This window comes from Sycon ciliatum, chromosome 12 (genome assembly GCF_964019385.1).
Source record: "Sycon ciliatum chromosome 12, ocSycCili1.1, whole genome shotgun sequence".
Lineage (NCBI taxonomy): Eukaryota > Metazoa > Porifera > Calcarea > Leucosolenida > Sycettidae > Sycon > Sycon ciliatum.
Genome location: NC_088654.1, coordinates 2829689 through 2842959, shown reverse-complemented (window position 1 = coordinate 2842959; position 13271 = coordinate 2829689). Strand labels below are relative to the sequence as shown.

The following is a 13271-nucleotide window of genomic DNA, read 5'->3' as shown; positions in this document are numbered from 1 at the left end:
CGAAGGGTGAATCGGTGGTTCCATGCCGTATGACATAGGCAGAGCACCGAAAAATCAAGTGCGAATATATTAAAGCGCCAATTATAACTTGGCGGCAACGGCCCAATACCACCCGACATGGCCAAATTTCCGATTTCGCTAAAAGTTGCCTCCTACTGTCCCTAGGTGGGCCTTATTCACTGACTCTTTTAAAGGTTAGGGCAAGTGCTGGCGAGGTGATTTTCTGAGTGCATAAGCGGCAAGTTGGTGCCTGTTCCTCGTGCTTCACGTGGAAGGTATTGCCTTCGGTTGTCTGCACGAATGTTGGCACCTGCATACATCCGTTGTTCAGGCAAACAGTTATGAAGCATACGCCTGTTCCGACAAATGCACCCGACTTTGTGCGGGTACGGCCGTGGCAAATAGTGCCTTCTACCGTACCGTGTTTCGTGAGTGCATGAATGACGGCGGCATCGGAGATCCAAATCGGGATGTCCAAGATGTGCAGTTGCAGTAAGGAAATGAAACAATGGCGGACAGCAATGCGAGATTTGCCAAGAAAGAGACGAAGTTCAACAATGGTTTTGTTAGAGGTCTGGCTAAAAAAATTTGCCTTGCAAGTTGACCCAGTAATCTGCTCGGAGGCGACGTCATCTTACCCCTGGTTTATGAGGGTGTCCGCATTTTCCTCAATTTTCTGGCCTGTGAGGCCGTCGACAAACATCACAGTATCGACCTTCAGCCTCCACAAATTGCACATTTCAGCCTCCACAGTGGCTCTGGAGGCTGACGCTTTGAGCTGCCTGGCGGTGCGGAGTTATCCATGATAGGCAGGTAAATATTAGTCAGAATATCAATTGATATATGCCTCGAGGGGGGGGGGGGAGTAGTCACGACACTGAGAGCTTCAAAACTTGCTTCTTACTCCTGGCGAGTTTTTGACATGATGCCAAGAAAAGTACCTTTTGGCATGATACATTCACACTATCACGCAGTATTCTTATCTGTACATGGAAGCACCAATACCCGACCCAACATAACCAGAACAAACAATACCCGACCCAACATAAACAGAACAAACATGAAATACTAGAAACACTCATCAAGCCTCTTTTTGCCCTTTGATCTCTGTTGTTAGTTTGTCGACGGCCTACAGATCCAGCTTATGGGTCTTACAGCAACGGTGTATTCTCCCCACAAGAATTTCTGAATACGCTGACTTTGACATGTAAACAGGGATATGAGGTTCACGGTAACCCGAAGGTGACTTGCATCACAGCACCTTCCACTACTACCCCACTAGCCACATGCGGTAAGATTTCTTGTGTGGTTTTCAGATTGCAAAATCAGTGTTACAACAGTATCCCGTGAGCTTGTTCCCAGCAACTGACTGATTTGGGTGCATGTGTGTTAATTTCATTGTTTGTGAAAAAATACAAATTACAATCGGACGTGCTTCAAATAGACCACATCGCCATTCCATTTCTAACCATCCGCCTCGGTGTGGATAGAGCTAAATCATATTCACTGATGAGACCTTAGTGGTCGAAACAGCGTTGAAAATCGGCTTTCGGTATGACCGTCCATTCAAACACGACTTCGCACTGAGGAGTGTATAATCAGTTTAAACGCTAGTATGAACATTGATGAAGCAATTCCACCTCCTCCATATGCGCTCTCTGGCCGACAATGACATCAGCAACATGACTCCAAGTTGTATATGCTGACAGATATAATTACCTCCAGGCAGCGTTGTTTGGATCACTAAGGTCTGATCAGTGGAGGTTGAGAATAAATAATGGCTAGCATTAATTTGAACTCACATATTTATAGATAGAATGAAGCGAAGAATTGTGATCCCGCGCTTGGAGATACAAGACGGGCTAAGAGGGGCTAAGTGCTTACACATGGTGCAAAATGACACTCCTACATGCCATTAGTGTACTGCGGGCATCATCGATACTTACGCAACAGATTCTAGCACTCTGAGATACAGCAATGTAGCATACTGAAACAAACGGGGAGACAGTTCAGACTTTTGCGCTCCAACAAAGTACTGCAAGTACGCAAGACGCCCCTGGGGCATTTTCTCCGTCAACTTACTCAACACCATACAGAACTGTCATCGCATGATCGGGCGAAAATTCTGCTGTTGTCTCCATTGTTTATTTACGGTTCTCATTACATGGTGTCACCCTTTGAGTACATAAAACACCAGTATGTAAACTGAGAAGAAGTAGCGACGACCCGGCCATTATGGAATTCGATACACCACACCACCACATTGCGCTCTTGGCCGATCCAAACTCTGCACTCATATCACCATCACCACAGTGAGGACAATTCCGGTGTATAAATTGATATTAACAATGACCCTCTAGACAGCTGTTTCGCTCCTCCTGAGCTCATGAGTGGAGGCATGATGTTGAATGAAAGCATAATAGGAGTAGACTGATCTTTACACGGCTACGCAATTGCGCTCATTCGGCAAAGAAACGTGGCATACCCTAGTGACAAAAGTGATAAAAAGTGATAAAAAGGTCAGGTGATAACGACACGCGCTCATGGCTGGGACAGGAACAGGTAGCACGTGTGAAAGAGGGGGGGGGGCAAAAAACAGCCGTCAGTCTAACACCAGAAAAGTTAGGGTGCGTTCTTATATTCTCTAGCTTCTAGAAGAAGAAGAAAAGAGAAGTCGAAGAAACTGGGATTACTCAAGAATGGGTCTCGAAGAATTCGGAGATATTTTGCACATGTCAAGCAAAGTGAAGCGCCAAAGGGGCCGCGATCTTGAGTGATGAATGTATGTGCGTATGCGAAAAGGGAAATGTGTACACTCATGATGAACGCGTGGCTTTTAGCCGTAGTTCGCATACACTGATCCCAAACCGCAGGAATCTCCAAGTTTCAACCACCTCTGAAGTTTGGAGAGCTTGTAGAGCTTTGGAGAGCCTCCTAAAAGTCGGAGAGAATATAAGAACAGCGAACTTTTCGTAGAAGTCTCCAGCTTTTCCGAGAGGTTTTAAGAACGCACACTTAGTTATTGCATGTGCCACAAAAAACAAAATATACTTCCGCTGCTTGTCCCACAGTGACGTGACAGGGAAAGAACAAAGAAGCCAACGCAGCAGCCCCTAAGCAGCAGACCCAAATGCCCTTGAGGCAATCACTGTCCTGCCAGCTCGTTGCACACAGCCACACCAGGCCGCCATACCTGTTTAACACGTACATTGATGTTGCTTGCGCCTTCTGTCAGCATCTTCCGCCGCAAAACAGCCACTTGACACACCAAGAGGCCGATGGGGCATTCACTCCATTCAGGGCTGTGCTGTGCACAATGCTGCTATATCTTGATCTAGCATTTGATGTTGAGAAACTATCCCGCTTGTCTCGTAATTTCACTCAATGTAAAATTGTAAAACAAATACATCTGGGGTATGATAGATTAGCAAATACGGTTTTAGAGTGATTAGGTGTTTAGGTGTGAACAAGGTTTGCCCAGTCGAGCAAGGGGAAAAAATGTGCATTACACATGCATGGCACGTTTCACTTGGAAATACACAGATATCCATGGAGATAAAGTGGTGCTTTTTCGTTATTCAGTTTTGAAAACATTTCCTTGATCAGTTGATAAACCTTCACAACGTCTCCGTCAGTTTTTAGCGAGGCAGCAATATTAATACGAGGTCAGTGTTCCTGAGCAAAGTGAACCGTTTGCCTGAATCATGCAACTTTCCATGACGAAAATCCAATGCACTGCATCACTGCTTCCCTCATTCCAGGCAACAAGTTCCCAATAGGGCTTGAAATTGATGACGTCAAAACGGCCAGGGAGTAGTAAGTTGACATCAGATCTCTATTTTTGGATCCACTAAGGTGTGACTTTGCTATTGCCTAAGTATATGGGTGCATAGCAACCCACTCATGTCGCATGCAGGTGTGACTTTTATTTCGCCACCAGTTGTAACCCCGCCCGCACTAGCCAAATCAGTCAGTTTCACTAGCTACATCACCATGCTGTGGGTAAGACCGCTTGAAATGTGCTTGGCTCCATACAAAACTGGATCCAAGTGGATCCAGTTTTTGAATTTTTGAAATTGTTCCTATGCTGTGACGTAGCACTTTCAAGCCCTATTAAGTCTGGGTCGCAGCACGGCTGGAAAAAGCCCTTCTGCTTCCAAGCAGGACTTGAACCTGGTACCCTCTATTTCTCAATCATGGTCTTGGACCACCTCACTATAGCTACCTGCTGTAGTTGGGTAAAGCCTCCGTACTAAGACACAGGGATGTTGTGTATCGCACACCTTTCTCCCATCAACCCCATTGTTTGCAAAAGTGGCTGTACTTTCAAGTACAGGTCTGCTCTCGATATAACAACTCTCACTTGTACATAAACCTCGCTAGTACGTAAAAAAAATCGAATCCCGCACCGAAACAGCATCACTCCCATACAAATTTTGTTCTACACAACATAATCCTACATAACATAAACCTCGACATAACACACGCTGCGGCGCGGTCCCCAACGTGCGCACTCTCGATACAACATAATTTCGCGTGCACGGTACGATCAAGTGGTAGATGTAGCTAGCCAATTTAGGCCAGTTTAGTCAGACATAACGTAAACCTCGACATAACACACGCTACGGCGCGGTCTCCAAAGGGCGCACTCTCGATACAACATAAATTCAAGTGCGCGGTACAATCAAGTTGTAGCCGTAGCTAGCCAGTTTAGTCCTATTGTGCATGTATTCTGCGGCATTGATGGTATCTGATGTCGATGGTGGTACAGTGTGTATATGTTTGCACGGTTGAACCCGCCTTGTAAAACCCTTCATTTTGCGGTACATATTGTATTTTACACATGGTTTTCTACATAACATAACTCTCGATATAACATAATTTTTGCGTGGTCTCAGAGAATACGTTATATGGAGAGTGGACCTGTAGTTCTGAGCGCAGGTTTTGAATTGTACTGGGAAGTAGCATATAAACCAACCAAACAACCCACCAACATATTTTCTATATGTTGCCTCTGAACTGTGTTGCTGGTAGCCAAGATATGTCAAAAACCAAGTTTACCAAACGGAATTTTTAAAGGAGATACATTCAATTCCGCATTTGGAAACAATGAACTGAGGGGAGTTTGTAACGATGGCTATACAGCCACACAAACACCTAACGCGACTTGCGACATTTTTGGCACGGTGACTGTGATGGGCAAATGCGGTAAGATATCCTGTGTGTTTCTGATGGTGACAATTGATTTGAGCTTCAAGATTTAGTTTAGCTTTTAGTAAGAGGAATTTCCTGCTATGGCCTTGTGAACGGAGCTCCAAGCAAATGGGAAATTCCAATCAAGTGAGATTTGAGAAGTGCCAAGAAAGAATACATTACAGGGCAGATCTCTAAAGGGTTTGCTATTACGGGGGTTCGCGACGGTTAGCGCCATTTTGGATTTCCGAATTTTTTTCTGAAAAATAATGCCTTTCGGAGTGGAAAAATGGGACGCGATCATGCACAATCGAGTAAGTAGTTTGCCCATGACCTCGCAGCGCGTGCTCGGGTCGAGACAAGATTTGAGGAAGAAGCTCAGCCACTACTACTGGCGGATTTGTTTTGACATTGGCGGTTTTTGGATAGCTTGGTTCTCCTGCTGATGTGTCATGGAGATGAAGATGCGGGAGAGTAATCCGTCACCCACGACGCAACCTTGCATTCTGCGTACTGGACGATTCAAGAAGCCGAGGAGGGGGACGCTTCGCAAGCTCAAACGATCGATCGAGCTCCTGAAAAATGGAAAGGGCGATCTCCACCACCAACGCCACTGGATTCAACTCCCGCGAAGAGGTCGTTCAGTGCCCCTCTTCACGGTCGACGAATCGTTCATCTCGGGTATTTGGCTGTGGGATTGTCTGCGTGCCAGAATCCTGGATGTGGTAAACCTCTGGCGCTCATTGATTGTGTTGAAGAGAAGAGGTACGGCCTGGGTAGTGTACTTGTCATTCCGTGTCAGAAGTGTGGGATGGAGAATTTATAGATACAGTGCAGGGGCGGATGCAGGGGGGGGGGGGTTCGAGGGGTTCGAACGAACCCCCTAAAATTTTTCCGATCATGGTGCGGTTATTATTATTATTTTTTTACAAAAGCCAGGCATGCGAATTGCTCCTAGGATCCTGGCCTTCCGTAGCGCATATATAGCCCGAGCTGAATCATGCAGATGTTACATTGATACATGTACATTGATATGACCCTCAGACGAACACCTTGCCAATAGGCCTTTCCCAAATCGGCCATTTATTTTGGCCTATTCGGCTTTTCGATCGGCTGAAAAAATCGCCAGAATCGGCTGAAAATTTCTGTAAAAGGTGGAAATTCGGCTCTAAATTCGCAGCCACCTTTCGCAGATAATGGCTACAGAAGTTGTATTTGCATCCTATTGAGGCACTAAAACATCAATTTTCGGCGAATTCAGTGCGAAAATTGCGTATTCGGCTAAAAGATCGATGATTTCTCCAAAACCACTATTTTCGGCCAATGTTTCGAACGGCCGATTTGGGAAATGCCCACGGGCCGTGACGCAGGCGCGCACGAGTGGTCATGGCCAGTTGCCCGCGACCCTGCAAAACATATACATGTACTACTTTCACTCAAGCTCATACATGTACGTTGCTGACATCACGCAACTACGTTACTTGTTTGACATGTATGTATAGGATATTGACCAAGACGAGGTCTATATGGGAAATATAGGCCGAGTAAGGGCCCGGTCACACATGCATTGGGGTTTCGCTTCGGCGAGAAGGTTCGGCGGCAGCGAGCCTGGTGTCGCTCCAGCGAAACCACGTGTGTATGGTCACACATGCAAACAGGGCACAACTCCTACTTTGGCGGAAAATGAGAATAAAGTGGACTGTGGTGCATACGGTACGGAGAATAGACGAGATCAATGACCATCTTGCACGCATTTTTGTTGCATGGACATCATACGCATACAAATTTCTCGTAGCAAGTCCATATACAGCAGACCGTGGTGTTTTCCGCTGAAGCGAATCCGCAGAAGCGACAGTCTCGCTTCGAAAATTTTGGCGGAAGCGGATTGGAGTTTCCGCTGAAGCGGAAGTTCCGCTTTTCGCCGTTGCCATGCCATTTTTCGCTCCTGCGACCTCGCTTCAGCGTATACGCTACTTTCGAGTGCATGTGTGACCGGGCCCTTAGGGCCCGGTCACACATGCACTGGGATTCGCTTCGGCGACGAGGTTCGGCGGCAGCGAGCCTGGTGTCGCTCCAGCGAAACCATGTGTGTATGGTCACACATACAAACAGGGCACAACTCCTACTTTGGCGGAAAATGAGACTGTGGTGCATACGGTACGGAGAATAGACGAGGTCAATGACTATCTTGCACGCATTTTTGTTGCATGGACATCATACGCATACACATTTCTCGTAGCAAGTCCATATCCAGCAGACCGTGGTGTTTTCCGCTGAAGCGAATCCGCAGAAGCGACAGTCTCGCTTCGAAAAATTTGGAGGAAGCGGATTGGAGTTTCCGCTGAAGCGGAAGTTCCGCTTTTCGCCGTTGCCATGCCATTTTTCGCTCCTGCGACCTCGCTTCAGCGTATACGCTACTTTCGAGTGCATGTGTGACCGGGCCCTAAAAGACCGAGGTCTGCCGGGGTCTTTTACGAGGCCTATATTTCCCATATAGACCGAAGTCGAGATCAATATCCTATTTCTCACGATTCCTTTGCCATAACCCCAAAATTTGAACCTTTAGGAGCTATTTTAACCTTTTATAGTATAGCATTTGTACTATAGTGTACATAGGATGTTGCCTATTTTGGGTACAAGACTGTAAGAACAACAGAGTTCAGCATCTGCAGCACAGTGGCTGGGTGGTATAAGGGGTTGCTTGAGATTCATAGTGTTGTGGGTTCGAATCCTGCTTGTTCTCTTCCTTTGTCTTCTTTCTTTCAAATTTTCTTTTTGAAGTGGAGAGAAAAATTCTAAGTCCCTCCAAAGTCGAAAGATTACAATGCCTAAGTGGTCGATACAAGGGTTTTAGGTCCCATGACGTAGAGTTTGAATTTTGTGCTCCTGCAAGTTTCCCCCGAGTTTCGTGAACTTTGCACAAGTAGACTTGGTAGCTCTCTCAACAGTGATGCCCGCAAAGGGCAACTCCGCGACTGGCGTCCCCGACGGCCAGTGTTGCCAGTGCACTGGCAATTCCAAGTGCGGAAAAGGCTGCTGTTGCCGAGAAGCTGGCAAGCTATGCGAGGATTGCGGGCCCGGGAACAGGGCAAGATGCCGAAATTTGCAAACCGTCGCGGCGAAGGCCAGTCCCGTAGGCTTTCGAACCATACGATACATTCCAGCCGCCGCGTCCCCCACGCGGAGACCGACAACCCAGAGCGAAGCCCACGTGTCGCAACAGTCGGCTCGGGACACTCCGCCTCTGGACGAGCTCCACACCGACGGTCAGGGCCAAGGATTAGATAGCACCAAGCAGGTGTCGGACTCGCAGCAGTTGGCGTGGGACGTACTGGAACAGCTCCACGTCGCCGAGCTCTGCGTCGACGGTCAGGGCCAAGGACTAGATGGCACTACCCACGAGTCGGCCTCGCAGCAGCTGGCGTGGGACACCCTGGAACAACGCCACCTCGCCGACCCGATTTCCAATTCGCAAAAGGTAGCATGGGACCTTCTCGATGCCTCTACACCAACACCCTCGGAGACCGGCTCCTGTGGAGAAGATGCACTGCCACGTGAAGCCAATGCTCCACGGCAAGACCGACAACCAACGGCACAAGAGGTCGCCCTCCTAGCGAGCCTGAGCTCCTCGCAGCCCAATAGCAACAGCGAACCGGAACTCACAAACGCGCACGGTACAGCTAGTGGGCAGGGGGCTGCAACACTGCCAATCCCGCCAGCTGACCAACGACTCAGACTCGGTGAACTGAGCCCCGAGGACACAGGACAGGTCATAGCTGCAGCGTACGAGGAAATCGTACACTTCCGGCCTAACCTGTTCGCCATCCCATCGGGTGCACATGGCAGGTCAGTGGTGGACTTGAGCGCTCGTTACCTCAACACGTTTGGAACAAACGCGGCGGGAGAAGGCATAGCCTTGAAGGCACTTATGGTCTGCCACAGTCTTCTACTGCAACAACCCGTCAACTGCTTGACACGTAAGGTGCATGTGGAATGTCTGAACCGACGAATGCAGCTATGGAACGAGGGAAACATCGATGAACTCGTACGGGAAGCACGTACCATCCAGCGCCAACTAACCAAGGAACGTGGCGGGAAACGGGCCCAAAGTCCAGATGACGCGCGACGATTCGCTACCCTCATCACAAATGGTAAACTGGGCGCAGCTCTCCAGTCCCTGACAGCAACGCCCTCGGGTGGGCTGCTAAATCTGGACTCCTCCGCTGATGGTAAAACCGTGAGGCAAACGCTGAAAGAGAAGCACCCGCCGGCGGAACCCATGCATGCAGACGCCCTCATCATCGGCCCCTGCCCTGAACTGCCGCACCCGGTGCTGTTCGAAGCTCTGAACAGAGACATCATTCGGCAATCGGTGCTAAGGACAAATGGAGCAGCAGGCCCTTCCGGCATGGACTCTACCAGCTGGAAACGCTTGTGCACCTCATTCGGAGCGTCCTCCGACCAGCTATGTGATAGCATCGCCGCCTGCGCCAAGCGCATCGCCACCGGAATCATCAACCCAATTTCCCTCGAGTCATTCACGGCATGTCGCTTGGTGCCTCTGGATAAGAAGCCCGGGGTGCGCCCAATCGGCATATGTGAAGTCCTCAGAAGGATAGTAGGCAAAGCCATCCTCACCATAATCGGAGAGCAGATCCAACAGGCGGTCGGGTCGCTTCAGCTGTGTGGCGGCCAAGAATGTGGTGTGGAAGCAGCAATCCACGCAATGCGGCACCTATGGAATGAGGAAGAGACCGAAGCAGTCCTCCTAGCAGACGCGAGCAATGCGTTCAACAGGCTGAACCGCAGTGTGTGCTTGCACAACATCCGTCACCTCTGTCCGGCCATCGCGGGTGCCGTCACCAACACCTACCGGCATCCCGCACGGCTGTTCGTCGATGGGGAGTGTCTTCTTTCTGAGGAGGGCACCACCCAGGGAGACCCGATGGCAATGCCCATGTATGCCATTGGGCTCCTCCCACTCATGCAGAAGGCGGCGAGCAGCTCAGCGGCAAAGCACATCTGGTTTGCGGATGATTCCACAGCAGCAGGCCGTATGCGTGCGCTGCGTGTATGGTGGAACACGCTCGAGGAGGAGGGCCACAAGTACGGATACTTCATCAATGGTTCCAAGTCCACTCTCCTGGTGAAACCACAGTTTGCCAAAACCGCGGAGGAAGTGTTCCATGGGACTAACATCGCGATCATGCAAGATGGTTGCCGTCACCTGGGTGCGGGACTGGGCACTGCTACTTTCTGCAAGCAGTTTGTTGCAGCGAAGGTCATGGAATGGGTGAAGGAACTGAAAGTCCTCACCAGGTACGCCCAATCGCAACCACAAGCAGCGTACACGGCGTTCACGCAAGGGCTGAAGGGCAAGTGGACATTCCTCGCTCGCACCATGCCAGAAGCGACGGAGAATTTCCAGCCACTGGAGGAGATTATCCACGGCGAGTTTATCCCGGCGCTCACAGGACACCCCGCTCCTGATCAGACCACCCGCACTCTCCTCGCTCTGCCTTGTCGCCTAGGGGGCATGGGTCTAATCAACCCGTGCGATCTCGCCAGCCAGTTGGATGACTCCAGGACCATCACGCAGCCATTGGTGGAGCGGATCATCGTGCAAAACACGGACCTAGGTGATGTTCACCACACCATGAAGGCAGAGAAGGCGAAGGTGCGCAGGATCCACTCCGTAAGGGAGAAGGAGACCCTAGTCGCTGTGGAAGAGAGCATCGCTTCGGACTTAAAGCGGTCCAGGGAGCTGGCGGCGGAGAAGGGTGCCTCGTCGTGGCTGACATGCAAACCACTGAAGATGTTTGGCTTCACGCTATCGAAGGGCGCATTTCACGATGCGGTTTCATTGCGATATGGCTGGCCTCTGAAGCGTTTGCCCTCTGCTTGCAGCTGTGGTAAATCATTCACCGTGGCCCATGCTCTCTCCTGCTCAACCGGCGGCTACCCTAGCCTCCGCCACAACGAGGTACGCGACCTCACAGCATCCATCATGAAGGAAGTTGCGCACCAAGTTGTGGTGGAACCGCTGCTAGAGCCGCTGACAGGTGAGAGGATGACGCTACGGTCAGCTTCAACTGAAGACAACGCCCGCCTAGACATCGGTGCCAGTGGAGTCTGGGGAGGTCGGTACGAGCGTTCGTACTTTGATGTCCGGGTTTTCAACCCCCACGCCCCCACCAACGCCAAGTTTGCCTTGCCCGCTGTGTACAAGCGACATGAACAGGAGAAGCGTCGCCGCTACGAGGAACGGATCACCAACGTCGAGCACGCCTCCTTCTCACCAGTTGTCTTGTCCTGCACTGGAGGGTATGGCAAAGCTGCGACAGCACTCTATGCTCGGCTGGCATCGATGCTCGCCGACAAGAAGCAGGAGCCGTACGCTGCCACAATCTCCTACATCCGATGTAAGCTCAGCTTTGCCCTCATCCGTGCGGCTGTTGCCAGTCTGCGAGGCCATCGGCACCGCGTGCCCTCAGATGCAAATGACTCGGCCCGATTTGCGGTTGCCATGAGCAGCATCGGTTAAAGCTCCCTCCCGAGGCTCCGTACTAGACTGTTTTCACAGCCATTTTTGCTCTCAGCCTTTTTTTGCTCTCTCGACTGTTTTCACAGCCATTAATTTTTTGCTCTCTCGACTGTCTTCACAGCCATTTTTTGCTCGTTTTTTCTGCCGGTGCTGTTGAGGTTGCACTCGTAATTGTGTTTATTTTGCCCGTATAAGAGGCTTGGCAGTTGAAAAAAAAAAAAAAATACAAGCGGTCGATACAAGCGGTCGATATTGCGGCGATATGGGTAATATAGGACCAGTCAAAGATCACGAGAATTAGTGGAGGTCGATATAGAAGAGTGATAATACGTATCTAATATTGACTGAGTACGAGGTCAATATAGGAATTAAAAGCCGAGTAAAAGACCGAGGCGAAGCCGAGGTCTTTTACGAGGTTTTTATTTCCTATACTGACCAAGTACGAAGTTTTTTTTTGTTTTGTTTTTTTTTGTTTGTTTTTTTGAAGTAGTAAAAGCCTCTTTTACGGGCGAACAAAACACAATTTGCCATGGCGGAAGGATTGAAAACAAATCACATAATGATGACGTCGCATGTGATCAGACAGCAAGAGAAGCATAGCATAGTCCGCACAATCACGGGGCAAGGCTCAACGGGACACCCTAGCCTCCACGACAGCCAAGGAGGCACAGCCATCCATTGGAGGCTGCCAAACTCGGCGAGCCCCACGCAGACACATGACACTCGAACGCAGCAGGGCGAAAGACAGCCTGCAGCGGAGGTGGGCAATTAGCACAGAATACGCCTCCCTCCCACGTAGCGACTGGAGATGTGCAATCCGGCTCACCAGTGCAGCGGCACCCTTGCCGCATCCTCCGGTGGAAGAGAGCACAAAGGGGAGAAAAGTGGATCGCTCCACTTCTCGGACTCTTCCGATCATATCGACGCCGTTTCTCTTGTTCATGGTGCCGGTAGCAGCCAGAGAGAGAGGAGGTGCGGTTCGAAGACGCATAAGGGTTGAACACCCGTACATCAATAAAAGTGCGTTCGAACCGACCCCCCCCCCCCCCCCAAACTCCACTGGCCACCACATCCAAACGAGCTTGATCCTCGGTTGATGCTGACCGGAGCTGAAACTGCTCCCCAGTCAGGGGTTGGAGATGTGGCTCCACTGCGACGTTGTGGGCGACACCCTTCAATGAGCTTGCCAGTATGTCGCGCACCTCGTTGTGGCGGATCGAGGGGAACCCACCGAAAGGACAGGACAAGGCGTGAGCAGTGGTGAATGCCTTCTCGCAAACACAGGTGGTGGGCAGGCGAGAAGGCGTCCAACCGTAACGGAGGCAGAGGCCATCCCGGAATTCCCCCTTCGACAAAGCGAAGCCATGGCGAGCGATGGGTCGGCAGGTAAGCCAGCTTGATGCTCCCTTCTCCTCTGCCAGACTGATAGCGAGATCGAGTTCGCTGTGTTCGGTGCCAAGTACGAAGTCAATATTAGATTTATCACGACAAACAGTCCGTATTTCAAATTCCAAAACGATAACCTCATGAATCC

General features: G+C 50.1%; 1 protein-coding gene across 1 annotated transcript in view; it reads left to right on the top strand.

Moving 5' to 3' along the window:
• LOC135828717 (uncharacterized) overlaps positions 1 to 13271 on the top strand; it is a 40519-nt gene that overhangs the window by 2937 nt on the left and 24311 nt on the right. Inside the window, exons 2-3 of the mRNA XM_065341141.1 lie at positions 1118 to 1291; positions 5035 to 5208. Coding sequence (XP_065197213.1) covers positions 1118 to 1291; positions 5035 to 5208 — 348 coding nt within the window. The remainder of the gene's footprint in view (positions 1 to 1117; positions 1292 to 5034; positions 5209 to 13271) is intronic.